This window comes from Perognathus longimembris, chromosome 9 (genome assembly GCF_023159225.1).
Source record: "Perognathus longimembris pacificus isolate PPM17 chromosome 9, ASM2315922v1, whole genome shotgun sequence".
NCBI classification, from domain to species: Eukaryota; Metazoa; Chordata; class Mammalia; order Rodentia; family Heteromyidae; genus Perognathus; species Perognathus longimembris.
In genome coordinates this window covers 38,557,948-38,582,281 of record NC_063169.1, presented here as the reverse complement: position 1 = coordinate 38,582,281, position 24,334 = coordinate 38,557,948, and the positions used below count along the sequence as shown (strand labels likewise).

Below are 24,334 nucleotides of genomic sequence, written 5' to 3'. Positions count from 1 at the left end.
GTCTATGCCATGTGCAATACTATCTGCATCTGTGAATGGATGTCCTTTTGTGAACAGCAAGTTCCTCAACCTGGAATGAGCGCTAACTCTGTCAAAGCCCAACCTATATTCTAGAAGAGATAACAGCATGTGGTGCTTTAAATTGGCTTCAAAAAAAAAGGGGGGGGGACCATTATACTGCATTGAAATTAGGACAAAAACTCAATTCCCAGCAGAAATTCCACATGCACGGACAGCAGGAGCTTCTCTAAGAGAGAAATGTGGCTTATCAAGCCAGGTGTCATCATTGGGATAGAGAAGAAAAACAAATGCAACACTGGGTACACTACACGTGCACATGAAAAAGAAGAGAAGAGAACTCTAGAGCAGACAGAAATAATCACTACCAGAATGTCAAAGGTAACAAAAAGAAAAGAGAATGCAAAAAAATCCCAAACCAAAACAGAACAAAACCCAGAATCTCTTCTAAAAATCTTACCATGATTGCATTTACATAATTTAAAGCAAACAATTTTGCTTTCTAATAGGTTAGTAAATGCTCTTCCAAGTAAATCTTATAAAATATGGCATTCATGGCTGGGAATATGGCCTGGTAGAAGAGTGCTTGCCTTGTATAAATGAAGCCCTGGGTTGGATTTCTCAGCGCCATGTATATAGAAAGAGCCAGAAGGGGCGCTGTGGCTCAAGTAGTAGAGTTCAAGGCCCTGAGTTCAAGCGCCAGGACTGGCAAAAGAGAAAAAGAAAAAGAAAATATGGCATTCAAAAATATCCATTTCAATTTGAGTTCTTTGAAAGTACAGGATGTTTTATTCCTCTTGAAATCCTCTGATTACAATGTCTGACATACAGATGTTGAGTAAAAATATGATCAATTAATAAATAAACATGTAAGTGTTCCCCTTACAGGTATTCCTATTGTCCTTCCCAGCACAGAAAGAGGCTGGGTGCACCCAAACCCTAAAATGGATGGCCATTAAATCTTAGCTCAAATTACAAATTCCTGGGAACTCTCAAAGGTCCCTTGTTCATTGCCCCTATGTACTGCAAACTCTTCTGTGTGTCTAAGAATAAGTGATAAAACAAAATGCTTTTTTTAAATCTTAACATGATTATTTAGCTCTGCAATATGTTGAATAACTAATTCAATAAAGAAGATTCTATCTAATCTCTATATATACAACCTGAGATAAATAATTTTACATACTGACTTCTCTGTTGTAGTTCTAGAATCACCAAATAAAAATTGTAATTTTCAAAGGGAAACTATCTGAGGAAAATTGACCTCCTGAACTTTCTCTAATGTGTTAGTACAGGCTAGAATAAGGAGCGTTATAAAGCTCTCTTAGAAGCAAATAAATTACACACACACACACGCACACACACACACACACACACACACACACACACACACACCCTTGTATTTTAGACCCAGATCTCTGAGATGCTAAATTACACAGCAGTTTGAAATCAGGTGTTTTATTGAAAATTGCTTTTGGTTTTCTATATTCTATGCCATTTATTCCTATAAATTATTCAAAGAAAATGCTAATACTTCAATTCAAATGTGTAGGTATCATCTTTCATTTTGAATCATGTCTGTGTGGTTTGGAAGAAACCATTTAAAATGCAATAAAATTGAGCAGGAATCAGAATAAAAATAAACTGCGATATAATCATTAATATTCATATCTTATTTTGATTCATTATTTTCATGAACGCTTCTGCGTATTCAAGGTCAGATAAATGAAACAAAGTACAGTGGAAAATAGAAAAATATATTTGATACATTATGCTCCAAGCTTTGTAATAGCTAACTCACAAATCCCCATGTCAGCTCACAAAATGTCCTCTTTTTTTTTTTTCTTTCTATGAGGTTTGAACTCTGGGTCTGGGTACTGTCCCTGTGCTCTTCAGCTCAAGGCTAGCGCTCTACCACTTGAGCCACAGCGCCACTTCCAGCTTTCTGGTGATTAACTGGACATCAGAGTGTCACAGCCTATCCTGCCCAGGCTGGCTTTGAACTGTGACCCTCAGATCTCACCCTCCTGAGTAGTTGGATTATAGATGTGGGCCACCAGCACCTGCTTGAATTCAACTTCTATGTGATTAAAACAAGAGTACCAGCCACTAGTGGTTGATTCCTGCACCCTTAGCTGCAATCTTAGCTAAGGATGCCCAGATCTGGTGACAGCTCCAGGTCAGCCCAGGCAGAAGATTCCCCCAAACTCCACCTTCAAAATAGTAAAAAGCAAGGCTGGGGGCATGGCTCAAGATGTATAGCACCCATCTAGAAGTGTGAAGCTGAGCATAAACCCCAGTACTATCAAGCAAACCAACCACCTGAATTCATTGTGATAAACCCCACAGATTTCATTTTTTTTCTAGTATAGCTCATTTTCACAACTGGAAAGAATGATAATAGTGTCATGTTTTCCTACTTCGGCCTCCTTACCATACCTGGCAAGATGGTTCTATACATAAAGGCAAAGTGTTGCTTAAGCCATGGATGGCCGAAGTGGTTGATGTCAAAGTGTCTCTGAACAAGAAACATGTACTGGAAGAGCGATCTGGTGGTATAGCTGCCATAGGCAACTCCTTCATAGAGGGAGCCATCCGTCACCTCTCGGAGCAGGACCAGCGATTTCTCCATGATGGTCAGAACTTGTTTGGTCCACAAGTAGGCCTCTTGAAGGTACCCTGAAGGGGAAAAAAACCACATGAAATAATGACTACAAAATATAAACAAATAAAACCCTATGAGTATCATGCCCAGACCCTAAGTTCAAGCCCAATGACCAACAAAAAAGAATCCTTAAGAGTTACCAGACCAGTTTATATGATTACAAATTGCATTTTGTAAAATTCTTGTCAATATTATAAATAATATCCTTTAAACACAGTATGTAGCCCATGACATAAATTACAAAGTTCTTGAATAAAGGTTATTTATTAAATAATTGGAGTTAAACACTTAAGAGATTATCAAGAAAATTTCCCAAGTAAAACCATAAATGACATGTAACTTTGTGCATATGACAAGATTGGTACCTTGGGACTCCTATTCAATTTTCCTAAAAACTACTTGAAAATACTTTTTGGAGTTTATCACTTTGTACCATTACTTTACAGAATTTTTAATACTCAGCAAAACACAATACAGGTGAAACAGTCTTTAGTTTCTAAAAGCACAGGATCTAAAATGTAGCACAGCAGGGCTGAGAAAGCACTGGAATGGAAATTTAATGGTGAAAATCATCTGAAAGTCACGAGTTTGCTTGTGAGCTACAGAATTTTGCTTAAGTACTTCCACCACTTGTCACAATTTATTTTCAGTCTCCCCACTGAAAGTCCAAAATCTAAACATTTTACACCGTCTTCTGGACTGAGATTGAGAAATTCTTACTTTTAAGCAAAGGTAACAACTCACATGTCTAATTTACAAAGCACTGAACAGAGCCTTACTTAATCCTTTCAACAATCACAGTTATGCCTTATTAACCTAAAACTATGGAAAGGCTGACTTGTTCTAGACCTTGTCCATATGACTCAAAATAAATAAACTATAATCTGCATCAAGGACTTAAGGGTTTGGTCTGTTTTGTTCATTTCTTTGTAAAACACACAAAGCTCTACCTACTGGGTGGAGCCTATTGCTTTAATCCCACAAATGTGTGTGTCATCTGAGTGCTGACTGCTCTACTGTAGCCAACAAGGTGGGCTCAGCTACACTGGAGTTTCTAGAGACCCAAGTACCAGCAGCTCTGAGCCCAAGACCAGGTCCCAAGTGAAGTGCCACAGACATACTACTCTCAGGAGTGGCAGCGTAGAGGTGATAGTAATCACAGACTGGTTCCCCTGCCATATTGCTCCACAATGGGCATGCCATCCCCACACTTTCCCATTCTACTCTCTAGCCTATGGATTTAAAAGTCCAGTGATCATCTTTTTCTTCTCTGTGTCCTCCATCTCTACAGACAGCAATGTGAGTGATGTCTCAAGTTCCTGGATACCACACTACCTGACTTCCTTTAACTCTTCACCAGCCCTCTTCAGGCAATGTCTACCAAAATACTTCGTAGACGACAAACTTCTGTCAGTACAAGGCAATGATATTGTTGTTGATTAAGCTTTTCCTGTAAGTCTTAATAATAAGCAATTATAATTAAGTTAATGTTGTGATATGACAAGGGAAAAAGCTAGATTTGGGTAAAATCTGTTGTTGAATAATCTATAAAATGTTTATTTATTCATTCTTAAAGGGGAATAAAATCAAGCATTAAATTCTTTTAGATTTCTAAGCTCTGGTATTTACTATTTACTATTCTAATATTTACTATTCTAATAACTCACTGTGATCTGCTTTTTATTAATTAGGATTATATTATTATGGTGTTGCCCAGGGAGGCTTCCAATACATACATCATGTAATGAGTACATTACATTTTTGGACAATGTCACCCCCTTCCTTCACTTCCTCCCCATCTATTTTTCTGAAATACAGTACTAGTCATTTATAGATTTCCACAGGAGTTATAATGAAGTTAGATTACAAGAAGAAAGAAAATACAAGATTGACAATTATGAAGCATGCTAATAAAAAGTAGCTGTACAACCCATAAAAGCTACTTCTAATTTTGTCACATTATGATCTAATTTGGTTGTTTTGAGCATTCAGAGAAAGAAAAAAGTGGTGCTTTGATTCACATCTGTGTAAGAGGAATATTCTTTTCAAATAATAAAACATCTATTTTGTTTTCAATAGCCTCCTTTCTTCTAGGTTGGCTGTCTTCACTGTAATGATTCTCTGGAAAAATAAATATTGGACAATCATAATTAAATAACCCACAAGCTAATATAACCAGCAGAAATTAAGAAAAAGATATCCTTTAATTAACTGAGAGATGTCCTGGGTATTACTTCATCTCCTGGGCTTAGTGAGAACCCAAGTATAAACATGTACCCAAGAATAGTCATTCAAATGCTACCCGGTAACAATGACTGATGCCAGCTCAGGCATCACCTGGGCTGTGATGAGATCATACCCACCTTGATTCATGAGAACGAGGCTTCCTGTGAGTAAAGCCATGCAGTTGGTGGGCTGGTGATTGTGCAGGTACTGAAAGCCCCATCCTCTCCGGTATGAAGTTTCATACATATAGCCTGAGGCATTGGCAATCACTTCAAGAAACTTCTCCTGTTGTGTCTTGCTCAGATAGTTGTACAAGAAGTCATAAGCAGTGGCAAAACCCACCAGGGAGTGAGCAAGTGGGACTTCATCCCAAGGCGCATCTTTCACCAACCTGTAAAGAAAAATACACCGTGGAAATGATGGCAGAATAAGGGCTCAGTTTTCATCGCTCTTCTGAAGAGTCTATTTCTCAAAACTAAAGAGCACAAATGGCGACATAATCCAAGGGGTTTAATGACACACCACTCACTTCCCTCCACAGCAGACACAAGCATAAAAATCTGTCTCTTGAGGGGCTGGGGATATGGCCTAGTGGCAAGAGAGCTTGCCTCGTATACATGAGGCCCTGGGTTCAATTCCCCAGCACCACATATACAGAAAACGGCCAGAAGTGGCGCTGTGGCTCAAGCGGCAGAGTGCTAGCCTTGAGCAAAAGGAAGCCAGGGACAGTGCTCAGGCCCTGAGTCCAAGGCCCAGGACTGGCCAAAAAAAAAAAAAATCTGTCTCTTGAAAATTATAGTTAACACTTTCTTCTTCCAGCCTCTGGCAACATCAAGTCTTATAAATATTTACTTTAGATTTTTTTCAGTTATTGATAAGAGGTAGCAGAAAATATCCAAAGACATGAAACACAGAACATGTAATGGCAAAGCACAATTCCCTTCAGTACCTACTTAGTGCAGTGCATGTGCATAAAAAAGCTCTTATTTCTATTCTTATGGCTGCCTTGCTAGCTACAAGAAGGAACAGGGCTAGCAGCGGGTCAGCATGGAGGTGTGAAGGTCTACATCCTGGACCTCTCAATTTGTACAGATCTACCTGCTCAGTACAACAAACAGATGGAACAGCTGTAAGGTTGAGATGACTGTGGGAGCTGATTCTACCATGAAATTCCTGCATCTTATTCTTTCCCCTAAAATGAACTGCATGTCTCTAAAATGCCTCCTAATTCTTCCATATGTCTCTAAAAGCTAACTTCTGTGAAGTCTCTCATCATTTCCTAGAGAGCCAAATTTCTGTTTTCCTGGCTACATTACCCTACAGTGTGTGGCCCACATTAAGCAGGAAGCAAAAACGAATCTTTCACAGTGAGAACTGTAAGGAATTATCCTGAAAAGCTTCATCAACTGTGCAGGATGTAATGGAGTAATCTCCAAAAGAGGGAACCAAATGGAGAGTGTACCATATGACGGGAGGTGGAAAAAAGCCCACAGTCAGCAATTAAACTAAAGCTCATTGTTCTGTGCCACAAAACCCCTTGGCCCCTTTTCAAAATTCCTAACAAATAATACATTAGGATACAAGGAAATCTTCTATTTTAAAATATAACCATCAATACATATGCTTATAAAAAAGAAGGATACAAGTACTTCTCTCTCTCTCTCTCTCTCTCTCTCTCTCTCTCTTTCTTTGCCAGTCCTGGGGCTTGAACTAAGGGCCTGAACACTGTCCCCTGGCTTATTTTTGCTCAAGGCTAGCACTCTACCTCCTGAGCCACAGCACTACCCCCAGCCTTTTCTGTTTATGGGGTGATGGGGTGCTGAGGAATCGAACCCAGGGCTTTGTGCATGCTAGGCAAGTACTTTACCACTAAGCCACATTCCCAGCCCCACAAAGACTTCTTTATTAAGTCATTAATACCAGTCTTTAACAGTGGAGGTGCTATCTTAAGTGGTGATGAAAATCAATTTTAAGATATCCATTCATTTTTTTTTTTTTTTTTGGCCAGTCCTGGGCCTTGGACTCAGGGCCTGAGCACTGTCCCTGGCTTCTTCCTGTTCAAGGCTAGCACTCTGCCACTTGAGCCACAGCGCCGCTTCTGGCCGTTTTCTGTATATGTGGTGCTGGGGAATCGAACCCAGGGCCTCCTGTATCGGAGGCAGGCACTCTTGCCACTAGGCCATATCCCCAGCCCCAACCATTCATTTATTTTTGAGCAAGTACCAGGGCTTGAACTCTGGACCTCTGCCTTCTGAACTTGCTGACTCATTGCTGGTGCCCTGCCACTTGAATCATGCCTCCAGCCTGACATTTTTGCTGGTAAATTGGAGATAAGAGTCTCACAGATTTTTCTGCCCAGACTGGCTGGAAGTACAATCTTACAGATGTCTGCTTTCTAAGAAGCTAGGATTACATGTATGGCCCACCAGTGCCCAGCTGTTTTGAGATATTAATAACAAGTGCAATGTGATCTGAAAATATATGTGTTAGTTGTTTATAACAAAGCAACAGCTTTTCTGAATATTATTGCAGTTGGTCACTCTTATTCATCCTGAAGAAAAATGCAAACTTTTAGCAGGAGTTAATAAAAACTAAGATGCACTGTTCCTCTCAAATAAACCTCAAGCTGATAATGTTTTAAAATATTCTGGGGACTGGGAATATGGCCTAGTGGCAAGAGTGCTTGCCTGGTATACATAAAGCCCTAGGTTCGATTCCTCAGTACCACACACACAGAAAAAGCCAGAAGTCGGCACTGTGGCTCAAGTTGGCAGAGTGCTAGCCTTGAGCAAAAACGAAGCCAAGGACAGTGCGCAGGCCCTGAGTTCAAGCCCCAGGACTGAAAAAAAAAATTCTGAAAGACCATAGTTTCTAGACTACATTTTGCACTACAAAGTGATCCTGGTTTGATTTTCCCAGTCATCTGTCCATCAGAACTTCAGTACCCCATCCAGTTCCAATAATGTTTCATCTCTTTCCTTGTATTTCCCTCTTCTTAGTGAATATATTTGCAACTAGATGTAGAGTTTATGTCCTACAAGAGTGGATTTTTTTCCTCATTTCCCTCCCACTCTTCATAGCATTCTCAATTGGATCCCCAATCATATATTACTATGTGGCCAAGAATAGACTACCAATAACCATTTTTGAATAGGAAGAAAAAAATGTAGGAACAAACCTATAAAACTAGGCTACCCTGTTTATAAGGAGTTTGTGACCATTAGCATGAATTTGGAGGGATCCTTTTGTACTTAGGAGTAATTTCAACATTTGCTTCTCTGTCCTGATGATAACAGCCTGGTGCTACAAAAAAAATTGATGAATTTTTAAATTATTTGGTCACAGAAAAAGCTGCTTGGCTTTAGCAAGTCAGTTTACCAGCATGTGTACTGTTTATAAACAGACTAATGGTGTGATTTAATTCTCTACTGCTAGGAAAAAAACAACTCAGACTGCATGCTTATTGCCAGGGTGTGGGAAAATGTTCTCTACTGAGTCATGATTGGAACACCAGACAGAGGCCAAGGTCTTGTTGTCCAGTCCTGCATCATTCTACCGTGTCACAGTGCATCTACAGTGACAATCTATACACCTGGCTGTAACATGGGTGTCAGTGATTCACTACCTCCTATCAAACCCTCACACACCTGTAGAACCAACGAGTTTACTTATATAGATAATAGAATTAGTTGCTCTAATTCCCAACATTCATAAAATATTATAATACAATTGTCTTTGAAAATCTGAAGGCCTCCACAAAGTTTGCTTATTTCAAGTGGTTTCAAATTTATCTAAACACTAACTCAAATTGCAATGAGGGAAGAGACTGTATTTTAGAGTCATGACAACCAAGAGAAGCTTGCTCCTAGCCTACAGGGAGTAACAGAAAAAAAAGTATTCATTTGTATGAAGGTTAAATATATAAGCACAAAGATAAAGGTAATGATAACACAAGCTTTCTATTATAACAATAGCAGAAGCACTTAAAAGTAAAATCTGACACTTTATGCCACATTGTGTTTGACTGAGGCAAACTCCCATTTATTTTCAGGTAAGGAAACAGAGCCTTAGACAAGCCATGGAACACACTCCAGATCACACTGTTTGTAAACAGGAATGGAACATAGGACTTCTGGCCGCACAGATCATTCTCTTAATCTCCATAGCCTCTTCTTTAATACCTCTGCCACTGGCTTCAAAAAAGGAAAAGTTTTCACTGAAAAACTGACATTGGGGTCCACTGGGCCTTCTGGGAGGCAGCTTTAGAACAAAAGTTTTCTTGTGGCTATCAGACAGGGAACATTCATAAATACATGTAAGACGATGAATATCAGATTTCAAGGAACCCAGGAGTAGATACTACCAAGTGGGACAGGAGAGTTTCAAAGAATAGGTAGGGCTGAGAATGTGGCTTAGTGGTAGATTGCTAGCCACGCACGCATGAAGCCCTGGGTTCAATTCCTCAGTATCACATAAACAGAAAAAGCCAGAAACGGTGCTGTGGCTCAAGTGGTAGGGTGGTATCCTTGAGCAAAAGAAGCTCAGAGACAGTGCCCAGGCCCTGAGTCCAAACCCCAGGACTAGCAAAAAAAAACAAACAAAAAACAAAAAAAGAATTGAGGAACTCAAAGAACAGGTAACCTGAGATTCTTGGAGTGAGCTATGCACAGAGGCACAATCCTAACTCTCCTTCCACCAGCATCCAAGTGGCCAAAGGATTACAGGCTGAGAGAAAAAAGACGAAGGGGCATCAGGTCTTCAGAGTGAAAGTAAGCCCGGATATATATGAGCAGTCCTAATGTGCAAGGCACCACAGTGATTCCAAGCTATGTGCAGATTCAGAGCAGATGCAGAAGACACGTTTGAAGCCAGCCTAGGCAGAAAAGGCCATGAGGGTCTATCTACAAAGTAACCAGCAAAAAGCTGGGCAGGAGGCATGGCTTAAGTGATACAATAACAAGTGAGCATGAGGTCCTAAGTTCAAACACCAGTAGAGGCAAAAAAAATTTTTTTGTGCCAATCCTGGCACTTGAACTCAGGCCTGGGCACTATCCCTAAGCTTCTTTTGCTCAAGGTTAGCACTCTACTACTTGAGGTACAGTGCAACTTCTGTCTTTTTGTGAGTAGTTTTTTAGAGATAAAAGTCTCATGGCCTTTTCTGCCTGGGCAGGCTTCAAATCGTGATCTTTAGATTTCAGCCTCTTGAATAACTAATATCACAAGCATGATCCATTGGCCACACACACACACACACACACACACACACATACACACACACACACATACACACATTTTCCAGTAAAGAGACTAATAAATGAGAATTACAGTACAGGTGTAACAAACATCCCATGATTGTCTTGCATGGATTCCCTGGAACATTTAAATAGTCTAGGAGGTTTCTGGAAAGAAGTTTCTTGGAGGCTGTATCTAGAATATATATATATATATTCAATATATATGTATATATATGTATATATGTATATGTATATATATTCAATATATATGTATATTCAATATATATGTATATATATACATATATATACATACACACACACACACACACACACACATATATATATATATATATATATATATATATATTGCTTCTGGTCAGATAAGCAACCCAGATGCTACTACAAACCAATGTGTTGAATAAAAGTGAGTAACTGTTTAGATTGTAAATAATGAGGGGCTTAAGAATGTGATGGATGAAGGCGAAGTTAACATCAGTCATCAAGTCTAGGCTGGCTTGGAGAGAAAGGTAGAAGGAGAGAGGTGGATGAGTTGAGGACACCTGCAGGCAGAAGGAGCAGCTGAAGGCTAGTTAGTAAACTTATTTCTGTCTAGACTCAGGGCAAGTATTGACAATGTCAGTGCATGAAGTTCAAGTGGACCCCCACTGCATGTCAATCTGTCAGTGAGAAGTTTGAAAAACCATAAAACCACAAAATGCTAGAAAAATGTACTTCCTGGATGAGGATATGTTTCATAGTAAAGGTGATAATAGATCCAACTTTCTTTTTTTTTTTTTTTTTCTTTTTGCCTGTCCTGGGCCTTGGACTCATCCCTGGCTTCTTTTTGCTCAAGGCTAGCACTGCCACTTGAGCCACAGCGCCACTTCTGGCCATTTTCTATATATGTGGTGTTGAGAAATCAAACCTAGGGCTTCATGTATACGAGGCAAGCACTCTTGCCACTACTAGGCCATATTCCCAGCCCCAGATCCAACTTTCTTTAAACTCTCAAAGGTATTTTTTTTTCCTCAAGTGCTCATTTACATTCAACAAGGACAGAATCAGCAATAGAAAAATGAATTCAGAATAACAACAGTAAAGAAAGGACTGGGGGTAGGGAGAGGTCCTAGGTATGATAAATACCAAGATAGCCACCAAGGAACACTGAATGGGTCACCCTGCTGTTTCTGTGACAAAACACTTGGGATAACTCATAAGGAGGAAACATTTGTTGAGCTCATAGTTTCAGTCCACTGCTGTTTGGTCCAATTGCTTTGGGCTGTGGTGTGGCATGGGAAGAATATCAAGGCAGACAAAAAGTTTCTCATTTCCTGGTTGCCAAGAAGCAGAGAGAGTGAGGAAGGGGCCCACCGCTGGAGGCTCCACTTCCTCTAAGCAGGAATTGCCCATGTCAATGCGCACCACTGCCCAGCAGTACCACCAGCTGCGGAATGAAGTCTTCAATATAAGAACCTTTACTGGAACATTCCAGAACCAAACTCCAATAATATTCATGAGCCTTTGTAACAGTTACCCTCTCCCACACAACTCTTTCTCCAACTGCCCCCCAACCCCCTCTGAATCTCCATTTCATTTGGCCCCTTGCAACCCAGGACCACCTTTCAAACATCCCCGCCCCCTTATTAAATTTCAGTAGGTTTCAGAATCACATGGAGAATATCATGATTCAATGAGTCTGGGGGAGGAGTGACTGGGGACCCTGGAATCTATCTTTTAAAGAATACCCTACATGCTGAAAGGATCCATCCTACCAAGCCTTGTGTCTCTATAATGTATTCCTCCTCCTCATCCTCACTGTGGTTTCATTTCCTCTTAGATTAATATTAGAAGCTTCTAACCAGTGTGTCTTCCCCATCCATCTCTGATAGGCCATCTTCTATACAAAGCTGTTGAAACCACAGGCTGATGTGTAGCAAGCAATGACCTGGCCCCTGACTCCGACTTCACCTGCCGTCCAAAGCCAGCATGCTATCATAAAAAGAGAGTGAAGATGGGTTAGGCAGAGCTAAGTGTAGTCCTTTAGTTTGTATGGCAGGAGGAGATGAAGACGTGCTAGGCCACTTGCAGATACCTAAGGTAAAAATGATCTACCTGGCTTTGTAAGAGACTATAAGAACACACCCATGCCATGTTACTCTCTGTTTTCATAAATATCTACCAACATTAGAAAGAATTAAGTGTGGGGCTGGGAATATGGCTTACCAGTACAGTGCTCGCCTTGCATGCGTGAAGCCCCTGGGTTCGATTCCCCAGCACCACATAAACAGAAAAGGCTGGAAGTGAAGCTGAGGCTCAAGTGGTAGAGTGCTAGCCTTGAGCAAAAAAAAAAAAAAAAAAAGGAAGCCAGGGACAGTGTTCAGGCCCTGAGTCCAAGCCCAAGGACTGGCAGAAAAAAAAAAAAAGAAAAAAAGAAAAAAGAATCAAATGTTACCAACACACTACATCCTAATAGAAATATTTAGTTAAATATTCTTTTTTTTTTTTTTTAAGAAAAGAGTAAGCTGGGAGCTGGGGGCTCACACCTGTAACCCAACTACTAAGGAGACTGAGATCTAAGGAGCATGGTTTGAAGCCAACCCAGAAAGGAAAGTCCATGAGATTCTTATCTCAAATTAACCACCAGAAGACTCGAAGTGGATCTGTGACTCAAAGTGGTAGAATGCTAACCTTGAGCAAAAAAGAGCTCAAAAACAGCACCCAGGCTTGAATTCAAGTGCCATGACTAAGTAAATAAATAAGCATTAAAAAATTATATGAAGCACCACTAAAACAGATTCCAGACCTATATGCAGTTCTAGCCAACTAATATTTTCCCTCAAGATATAGAACAAGGAATGCATAAAACCCAAACATCATGCTTGCTAAATCCATATACCAGGAAATTGAAGACCCAGATTGTAAAGACTTGTGGAAAGATTGTGGAACTCTTATTTATTCAAATTAGCTGTGCTTGAACTATGCACAGGTAATTCCATTAAAAGAGAGGAATTTTCTAGTCTTACAGCAACTATGCAAGTCCATACTCAAGGACTGACTCCTGCCTTATTCCCCCCCTGTCAAGCAAGGCACCAGGTGCACATGAACAGGCTTGACCACATGCCTGTCCAATGGCAGATTATTCCAACCTAGGCCTGGCAGAAAGTCCATGTCACCCCAGGCGGGACATTCGACTCTGGACCTAACCAAAAGTGTCTGGCCCTAACCCCCAAGTAATTACAGCCTGATTTTCACGCCTTTGTTTCCTTGCTAAGACCCATATAATAAACCCAGTCCCCAAATCTAGTCCCTTGCACAAGCTTCAAGCCTGAAGGAAGGTCTGTGCCCCTCACTGCAATAAACAATCCTTCCTGTTGATGATTGAGCCTAGCCTATTCCTTTTATTGAGACCGGCCTATTCTTATTCCATTCTCCTAACACACACTACATTTTAAAAGGCAATGAATGGCACTAAAAGGATAGGAAGTAGGACCGAGCAAGTCATACATCTCAGAGGTAAGCAGATACTGAATCTTCTATAGAATGCAACTAACAGATCTAAAAAAAATTCTTTAGATTTCTTTTCAATGATGTATGATTATAGCTGGCATAAATTATCTTCAAGCTATTGTTTAAAAGAGGCATTAGCAGAAATATTTTATCCTGACCTGCAGTTGAACTAGGTGGAGAACAGGACAGGGTTCAAGTTAGCTGAGCAGAGAGAACTTAGTTTATTGCTCAGCTCATAATCATTTAAACACATTCTTTAGATGGAGCTCAGCTCTCTTGCACACCTGACTTTGCTTCTCTTTCATTCTCCTCCACGTACATCTTTCTGCCCCAAGGCTTCCCATTTACACTTTTGTCCAAGAATGCATTTGGAACAAGACCAACTAACAACCACCTGCTTTTTTAGTGGCCTTCAAAAAGGAATACCCTGTGCTCAGGTCCCTAACCCATTTATGTGCATTTTAAAGAAGATAACTGATTTTAAAATAGCTTGGTAGGCAATATTACCTTACCCTTTGTCTATTGCCAAAGATCTGAAACTGGGTAAAAGTGGAGAGCTTTCTTTAACTCACAGAATATTAAGAAAGAATAGGACAGAAAGGGTGAGGGAAAAAGAAAAGAGAAAGGAAAATCATGAATGAGAGGAAACTTAGGGGTTTGGGGGCTGGGTTTCTGACAGCAAAGGATTTGTTTCCACCAGTCCACTTTAATGGATTCCAGGTGCATTCTAGGCCAAGACTCACAGCCTTCATCACTGGAAGGTCATGAGTGGAAAACCTGATCTTTTCACTCTTGGCTCTGTGGCTTCATGTGCTGGGGCCTAGCTACTTCCTCTCTGCTTTGAGTCTCAGGCTGAACTTAAAATTTAGAGGAGTAAAAAGCTGGAGAGACATCTGTATAGAGCTGCATTTGGAGCCCAGTGGGAATGCTGACAAAGGCACACCCACTCTCATTTTATACTAAGCTGTGAAACAAGGAAACTGACTGGTTCCATTCAATATGATGCTTTGCCTTTCCCCTTTTATGTTGTTACTTCATTTATTTTGTAAATATACCCTCAGATACACCATCCAGAAGTTTGCAATCTGTAGGCAAGGATTTAACATTCAGTCTGTTGCAGGGGAAAAAAAAGAATACAATTACTTCTCTGTCCAAAAGTTCAACTTTGTTTCCCTCACAGGATCTTCTGATTTCTGGTAGCCAACTGGCTCCAGCATGAAAGTGAAGTAATTTCTTTCCTCTATGATTTATGTTCTGCTTTATAAGTAAGCAAAAATATTACAATGGGAGGAAAAAAATGATTCATAACAATAAGTCCCCCCAAACACAACTCCAGTTATAAAGTATGTTAAGTGGAATAAATATGGCTGTATCTAAACACATAACAGTTGCCACTTCATACACACATCCAGTTCTGTGTAATTAGAATACTCATTTTAGTACACTGCTTGCCAAGCTCATAAAGCTAACAGATTTATGTGAACTATCTCATTCACTCCTTGAAACAATCTTGCACAGGATTAATCGACCATACTTACAAAGGAAGAAGTAAGTTTACAGAAGTTACAGAATCTGCCAAAGGAGACATGGCTAATTAAAATGGCAGAGCCACTATTCAAGCACTATGGAGATCTGCCTCACCTCCAAAGACCACTGCCAGTCCTGCCCTCCAGAGTAGACAATTCAGAGCACAGCCCTGAATGTCTGCTGTTCAGAAGTACAAACTGGATAAATAACTCTGTGCCAGCAACTAGGTTTGTATCACTGCAACAATTGCATCTTAGATCTATTCTGAATGCATTCCTCTACCCATTGATTTAGGTAAGACATGGTAAATTTAGCTACCCCTTTCCTGGATGACTGAGCATTTGTAGTCTTTTCCAATAACTGAACCTTTTGCATTGTTTTCAGCTCTGCAAGAGCACTCTACTAAGGAATATGAAGTAACAAAAGCTTTGCTGAGATACTCAATGTGTAAGGGGCACTGCCTGATCATTTCCTTTTTTTTTTAATATGCCAAATTCTACTGAAGGATTAAAGTGGCATAGGTTAAACTCATCTCCTAGACTGTAAACCCCTCTTCCGGGGAAGGTTAGTGAAACTAGCTTGGTAGCTCTACCATTGAGGGATATATTCCTGCACAAAACAGGCATAGGCTCTTTTCTCAGTCTAGTGAGGTATCAAAAGTAACACCATGCAATTCAGCATACGTGCACTGTAATGATGCTTACAAAGAGTGGGGGTCTTTCATAAACCCCCCTGGAGAAGGTTCTCTGTGATAGTGCCAAGAGCAGAAGTGTTGTTATATGCTATAGCATTCCTTTTTACATTTCTTCATGGTATTATTTTCTTTTTAAATTTTTCTATTGCAATAAATGGCTCCATCACTGATTCATTACCATGTGAACTTCTAGGAGATGTCTCAACATTCACATCAATACATTATTCAACAACCTCCTCCTTCTCCCAACTAAAAAGATTCCTACCTTTTTCCATATCCTCTAATTCTATAAATGGAATTACAATCTTCTACCCCTGACCTATACTGGGATTTGAATTCAGGGCCTTGCTAGGCAAGCATGCTAACACTGGAGCTGCAGTTCCACTTCCAGCTTTTTGCTGGATAATTGGAGATAAGAGTGTCCCAGACTTTCCTGCCTGGACTGGCTTCTAACCATGATCTCAGATGTCAATCTCTTGAGTAGCTATGGTTACAGGTATGAGCTACCAGTGCCAACAATTTATGTACAGTGCCTTACTTACCTTGCATACTGCTAATGGTCTGTGGGACTTTTGAGTCATAAGGTTGAATTTTTTCTTCTTTTTTTGTCCATTGTAGGGCTTGAACTCAGAGCCTGGGCACTGTCCCTGAGCTTCTTTTGCTCAAGGCGAGCACTCTACCATATGAGCCACAGCACCACTTCCGGCCTTTACTCTTTATGTGGTACTGAGGAATTGAACCCAGGTCTTCGTGCATGCTAGACAAGCGCTCTATCACTAAGCTACATCCTAAGCCCCCAGGGTCTCTTTTTCTTACTAAGCTTTTTTTCTTGGGAGTAGCATTCTACCACTTGAGCCACACCTCCACTTCTAGATTTTTGCTGGTTAATTGGAGATACAAGTTTCTGCTGGGAGCTGGTCTTCTGTAAAAGGTCTTCAGATTGGAAAAGAAAGTGACAGGAACAAGCCAGATGCTGATGGTTCATGCCTGTAATCCTAGCTACTCAGGAGGCTGAGATGTGAGGACCACAATTCAAAGCCAGCCTGGGCAGGAAAGTCCAAGAGACTCTTACCTCCAATTAACAACCAGGAAACTGGTTGTTAGAGCTGTGGCTCAAAGTGGTAGAGTGTGAGCCTTAAGCAGAAGAGCTCAGGGCACAGGCTCAGATTTCAACCCTAATGACTGACAAAGAAAGTAATATGTTAGCAAAATTAACCTAATTAACAGCATTTTTGCATCTTTTTGTTGTTGCTTTGCTTTTGCGTTTTATCTAAACTTTGTAACTGCACACCATTTCTTAAAAGTTCCTGCCAAAATTAGATGTTGTATTCGGTTTGTGTCATTGAGACAAAATACTTAAGTTAAAAGGAAGCTTTAGAGACTTTAGACCATGGTCAACTGACTCTATTCATTTTAGGCCTGTGGAAAGGCCAGGAAATCATAGATGAATGACAGGCATGGCAGGAAAAAGTTGTTCACCTCAAGACAGGAAAGCAGACAGACAGGAGGGACCAGGACTAAGCTATACCCTTTAAAGCCTACCCCATAGTGACCTATTTCTCTGGGAAGCCTCCCATAGCATTATTTTCTCCTGTGCTGATTTATTCTTGTGGTTATTTATCATGCCCCTGGGAGCAACAAGCTTCCCTATATATAAATAGCCTAGGAATATCATAGAATATACGTCTAGATTGTATAATTACTCCCTATGCTGTTTGCAAAATGACAATATCACCTAATGAGATGCATTTCCCAGAACATGCCTGTCATTAGGTGACGCATGATTGTAGGCACATGTTCAACCAGGGGAAAGCCACCTCAACAATCAAAATGATGCTCTTTACTCAGTCCAGCTAACTATTCTTTTCTTTGCTTAGGTTGCACCTAGGTGTTTTCATTCTCACTTGAAACATGGAATTTCCTAGGTCTTTTCCAAGAGTGGGTTATTCAGAAACCAGAAGCCACACAAATAAGTAGTCCTCTTCCCTGACACACAGAACACATGAAAAAGTAGATGTAAACATGGCCTGTGTAGTTGAATGTGTATCCAGTTTTCTAAATGGCAACATTATACAGTTAAAAAGAACAAGACAAAAATCTACCAACTAGGCTGCGCTGCCATCCTCTCCATGTAGTCCTTGGCCATGTCGCGGGCTTCGATGTTGTCGGGAAACAGTACACAGAACATTGCCAAGGCCCCCAGGTTGTTCCCATAGATTTCATTCCAGCGGGCACTGTAGTCCTTGGGATCCCAGGGAGGGAGGTACTCCAAAGGGCTGGACAGCATGGTGTGCACAGCCTCGGTGAGTCGGGCTGCGATGTGCTCATGCGAGCTCGAGGCCCTGAGCTGCAGCTCCTCCACCTCAGCCCTGGAGAAGTACAGCATAGGGTGGCTTTCATAGTTGGCGTTTGTGAAGGGAATCATGACTTCTGGATTCTCATCTGAGACATAGGCTGACACGAAGCAAAGAAAATGTATGAAAAACACACTGGGAGCTCCCCTTGTGTGAGTCCTCATCGTGGCATCAGATCTCCAAACCTCCCAGGCAGCCAAACCATCTTCAAAAGATCCTAGAGGAGATACAAAGAGGAGCATGTGTCAGCCAGTGGAGCAGGTGGAAGGAGGCAGAGGAAGGGTTAAATGTTGAAGAGCAAAGATGACAACTTTTAATTTCTTCACTACAAAACTTTGGATGAGTAAGCTGGTGAAAGCCTGTCATCTTGAGGTAGAGATGAGGAAGATTAAGTTCAAGGTCATCCTGGACAAAGAGCATACACAAGACTCCATCACAATGGCCAAGATGTTGGTGAATTCCTGTTATCACAGAGATAAGAAAAAGCACCAACAGGGGCAGGGAAAATGGCCTGGTAGTAGAATGCTTGGCTCACATACATGAAGCCCTGGGTTCAATTCCTCAGCACCACATAACTAGAAAAAAGCCAGAAGTGGTACTGTGGCTCAAGTGGTAGAGTGCTAGCCTTGAGCAAAAAGAAGCCAGGGACAGTGTTGAGGCCCTGAGTTCAAGCTCCAGGACTGGTAAAAAGAATAAATCACCAATAGGAGGATTGAAGTCCAAGGCCTTTCTGGATTTCATAATGTGACACTGATCTCAACAATAACCACCAAGGCTGGCTGAAGGCTTTATGTGGTAGAGTACCTGCCAAGCAAGCTTGAGGCCTGGATTTTGATCCCTAATTCCACCAAAAAATAATTTAAAAAAAAGAAAGAACAACAAAAATTTGAGTTAGAAGAAACTTACTAGTACTTACCAAGTTTTTCCTCACATATTATCATGCATGAAAGTTTAGATTCTATGGTGTATTTTAACATGAATACAGAAGCCACAATAACCAAAAGCTAGTGGTGAACAGAGTCATTTGGGAAGCTGAGTAAACCTTAAGAAAACAGAAAATGCTACTTATGAATACAGTGCCTTGACTCCCCCTTCTCTTCTTCCTTACACTGTACATTTAAACCAGGGATAAAGATCGGTACTTCTATGAGGGTGAAATAGAATGAAAAATGTTAAATACTCCCTTCATGTGAACAAATGTGGAGACAGAGTAAGGAAATACATGGCAACCCAACAGGTCCCTTGGCTTCCATCAAGCTAGACCTTGGTGAAGACCAAATAGAGGTCTGCTGAGACTCAAGGTCAAAGCATCTTCATTCAGAAAATACAATCTCGGAAGTAAAAGACCCATATAATATGGATGGATTTCTCCTGTAATTTGATACTGTGGTCTGCTTTATCGTTTTATGCATGTGATTTTTGTGTCATTTCACAAGCCAAATTTAAAACCAAACATATATTTTCTTAATTACTGCATTTTTCTTTCCTTTTTCTTTGGCAGTACTGGGTTTGAACTCAGGGCTTTGCACTTGTTGGACAGGCATTGTACACCTCTAGTCCAAGGACTTCACTTTCTCAAAGCTCTTTCTTCAGTGGTAAATACTGGTCAAAAAGACATTCTTTCAAGTGTAGGAACACTAAAACAAAACAAAACAAAAACAAAACAAAAAACACCTCTCAGCCTAGCCTCATCTATGTCCCACATCTGGTATACAGCAAGCATAATATCCCTCAGAGGAAAGTCAGAGAATTCTTAAAATTCTTAAGAGGGTAAAGGTTATAGAAAGCAGACTAGAAAAAAGACAGTTTTATGTAAATAATGAACAGTGGTTTTCAATTATTAAAGGGAAAAGCCGATGGTGAAAAATCAGCCTCCCAAGCTGAACACAAACTATTTTTCCAAGGAAAAACTGCCTCATCACATTCAGAAGAGAGAAAGCAAAACAAAACAAAAATTCAGGGAAGGTCAACCCAGAGTCCCAATGTGCTCTGTCTCCAATAGAAAGGAGCACAGTACCATCAATTGTGGATGCTGCCTTTTCCTTTGACCATAATGCTTAGACCAGACTAGAAACACACTATATGAAAATAAAATGTCAAGGGTTTTATGAAGCACTTCAGTCTCAAGAGCAGAACTTGTGATGAGTAAAGTAACAACAATAACAACAACAAAAAAAAACATGCCAGACAATCATGCTGAATAGAACGTATCAAATAGAAATAACTCTTGGACTCTGCCAGTATATTATGTCTAGCACCCAAAGTTTCAAGGAAGCTGGCTGGATCCTTCAAGGTCAGAGATCCAGCCAAAAGAAATAGTCTTCTGAGGTTAGGCCAAGAAAAGGGTGTGGTCTCTGGCATTAAGCAGAAGTAGCTGAGTCTGAGGTGCCCTCAAAGGATTAGTTTTTGCTCTTCTCATAGAGCCACATGTCTAAAAATTTCTAATGCCTGTATGCATATATCAAATGTCCACAAATCTGAGACTGGATGCTGTTATCAATTACACATAGCAGTAGAGGGAATTAGGCATCCAGGTGAGGACAGGCTGAAAGTTTCTTTTATTCACTTACAGGCATGCAATTCAAAGTTCTTGAAGCTACTGGCTTTCGGGGTGTGTGTGTGTGTGTGTGTGTGTGTGTGTGTGTGTGTGTGTGTGTGTGTTTGTGTGTGTGTGCTGGGGGGGAGCATGTAAAGGTAGTTTCAGCTGTAGCAGAATAGGTCAAAAAAATGTGGAGAACAGAAAATTTCCACTCAGATTCTGTACATTCTCCAAAAATTGCAAGGTGTGACTTGTTCTGTTCTCCCCACCCCCTGCCCTATGCAGACCATTTGCCTACCCAGGTACAGGGGCTATAAGGGCCCTTCACACTGTGGGGTCTTCATATTCAATAGGATAAATCTCTCTTTAAATTGCAGTCACTTTTGCCTTATTGCTTCCTGTTAAGTGGGGGGAGGCCCTGAGTCCACCCAAGCAAAAAGAAAGGACCCTGAAGCCTAGAATTCTGTACTGATGCTGTCATTTCCATATGTCAAATTCGTTTTGAAGGTTCCTTACTTGCTGCTTCGAATGGGGTGCAGTCACCGCAGAATGGGGATGAATGCTCTGGAAAAGTCACAGGGGCCAACGCAGAACTCACAGAATCAGGACTGCTAAGGAAACCTTGGGAATTGTGGTACATTGGTATCCTTGTCTCTCATTGTGCCCTGCCCCCTACCCCAGCTCTTCCAGCTAGTAAGCCCCGGTGGATCCACACAGGGCTTTCACTGTACCTGGCACATGGCACGGGCATCACCCTACACATCATGATTCATAGCTGGCAGCAGACACAGCTTCATCTGTGCATTACATCCCAACATGTAAGCTACAGCTGACGGATGGTACCTCAGAGCTAAATTCGGATTAAGATTGTATAGAGAAGATCTCATCACTAACATGAGCAAGGAAAAAGAAAATCCTACTTCCTCTTATTAGAAGCCAAAGAAAATTTAACATTTTCCAGAAGAAAATGTCTGCCAGGAAATTAACAGGAGAACATGTTACTCATGCAACCTAGACACTGAAATAAACTTGTTACTCATTGGAGTTTTTTGTTTTTGAAAGAAGTAAGGATCCAGGCAGGGTGGCACATGTTTGTAATCCCAGTTACTTGGGAAAACACAAATGGGAGGATCAAACATTGAGGCCCTGGCCAAAAGGCCAAAAAAAAAAAAAAAAAAAGATAATAAGACCCTATCTTTCCCGTGCATTAAGAAAACTAAATACACAATCAAGCCTCAGATGACCAAGCTTCTGCCTAAAATACACTCAAGTTTAAAAGTTCAAAAAGAAAATAAACGAACATGGCAAAAATGATCGAGTGTGGTGCCTAAATGCATTACTTGGTCCATTTCAATGGTCTATTTGGTCCATTACAACAATCAGTGAAACAATGACCATTAAAGGCTAATGGGTTGATCAGAAAGATCCCAAAACTTACCTATACCTTTTCTCCCTCTCCTAGTCTTTTTCTCCTCCTGAAAACTCCCTTTAAGACATGGTGCCTTTGAGGAAACAAGTGTAAACACTGAGAAGTCTATGGAAGATCTCTCAAGTGATTCATCCCTAGTTTTCTGTGTTTCAGAAACAGAACACTGGCAGCTCCCTTAAATCTCTTGGCTCAGTTTAGGAGCTCAGTATTTCAATATGGCAGAAATCACCATCTACACACAACAGCTGATTCTATTAATACACAGTTTACCCAGAATGCAAGTCTCAGGAGGTTTCTAAAGGACCTTAGAGAGCCTTATTTCCTCTGAAGTTTCCTTTTTCTTTTCCTTCTCTAGTATACCAATTTTTATTATCCATCTTTCTTTCACATTCTTTTTTTTTTTTTTTGTCAATCATGGGGCTTGAACTCAGGACCTAGGCAGTTCCTTGAGCTTTTCTGCTCAAGGCTAGTGCTCCACCCCTTTGAGCCACAGCACCACTTCCTTGCCCATTCTTTGTCTTGCATAATAAAACATTCCTAAAATGTTACTAAATCAATGTATACAGTAGTAATTTTAAGGATCATTGTTACTACAAGATAATTCAGGCAATACAAGCATCTCTCTGCCTATGTGCTGTATATATGTATAATGGTGTTGTCAAGATATCTGTCTGTCTTGTCTGTCTCTCCTCTCTCTCAGCATTAGACTAAGTCCAAAGAAAATAAGTTATAATTATCTTAAGTAGCTTTTCAAGGAAACTCAAAATTATTCTACTTTAATTCCAATTTCAATAATCTGCTACAACTATTCCAATTACTGATAAACAGAGAAACTTTGTTTCTATAATTCTGGTTTCTGTTCACAAATTTAATCTTTTACTTTCCAATAACAACATGGTAAGACAGTATTGTTCCTTCCCAAACAGAAACAATTCCAGAGGCAGAACTAGAACCTAGACCTAAACTAAGTTTCTTTCCTTTACCAAACTATTTTTTAAAGAATGCTTAACATTAAAAGTTCCATTTTTGCCATCTTCACACAAAGATAGCACAGAAAGAGTATGCTGAAGAGCAAGAGGGGAACCCTCAACTAGCATGTTAAGTTTCAGAAACACCTAATACTATTTACAGAATGAATCTCGTGACAGTATAAAAGATCTTTCAATTCCTCATATTTAAAATATATAGAAAGGCCAAGGATAGAAGAGGAAAATGACCCCATAGAAAGTTAAACATGTCTCAAATTAAGATGGATTAAAAAAAATCCTTGCATGCCAAAGGTAAGGAGCACAGCAAAATGATGAATGGGATGGAGGGAAGAGTTGGCAGATATGAGTATAAATGCCTGTTGTGCTGTCCGCTAGCTGGGATCAGCTCACTTCCACTGTCAGAGCCTCCATTCTCTCAGCCATGACCTGATACCCACTTCCTGGAGAGATGAAATATATGTGGGGAACTGAGTTAGCCTAGAACCCAATATAGAGCAAGAGCTCAATAGATAATTTATTTATAATAAAAGACAATTAAAATCTTCAAACATGTAAGATTATTTTATCCTATCCATAAAGTCTTATTTGAAAGAAACTAAATCCTCATAATTTAGTTGTGGCATAAATCGATAATCAGAGATACTAACTGACCAGATCTAGGCCATGCTGCTTATTAGACCTCTAGCTGAAATGTCCCTGACTCTTCAATGCATCATTTAGTGGCTCATGCCTGTAATTATAGCTACTCAAGAAAATGACAACCTGTGAGCCATGGGTACAAGCCAGCCTGGGCAGAAAATTTTGAGAGGCTCCATCTCCAATTAACCAGCAAAAAAAAAAAAAAAAAAAAAAAAAGACAAAAACAAACCCCAAGTTGGAGGTGTGGCTCAAGTGGTAGAGCACCAGACATGAGCATACAAGCTGAGTTCTGAATACAACAGCTAAATTTCAAATTTGCAGTTTCAAATACCAGTTCAACTAAACCAAGTAATGCTCAGAGAAACCAGAGTAGAATGTCTCCTCTTGCCATAAATTCATGCAGACAGACAGATGCATAGGTTAAGGTGGTGCTAAGAGATCTGAATGGTGCCCCAGTAGGTCAGATTTTCCATGACTTTAGACAAACTAAAACTTTTTCTTCATTTCAAATGA

At 40.3% G+C, this 24,334-nt stretch overlaps 1 protein-coding gene across 5 annotated transcripts in view; it reads right to left on the bottom strand.

Moving 5' to 3' along the window:
• Window positions 1-24,334, bottom strand: part of Dse (dermatan sulfate epimerase) — a 48,895-nt gene that overhangs the window by 4,277 nt on the left and 20,284 nt on the right. For 3 of the 5 annotated variants that reach the window (XM_048353949.1, XM_048353951.1, XM_048353950.1), the window contains 3 exons: window positions 17,974-18,442; window positions 5,047-5,300; window positions 2,458-2,697 (listed from right to left, as the gene is read on the bottom strand). In XM_048353949.1, coding sequence (XP_048209906.1) covers window positions 2,458-2,697; window positions 5,047-5,300; window positions 17,974-18,442 — 963 coding nt within the window. Of the gene's footprint in view, window positions 1-2,457; window positions 2,698-5,046; window positions 5,301-17,973; window positions 18,443-24,334 lie in introns of those variants that run through there. The other 2 variants (XM_048353953.1, XM_048353954.1) reach the window with 2 other exon arrangements.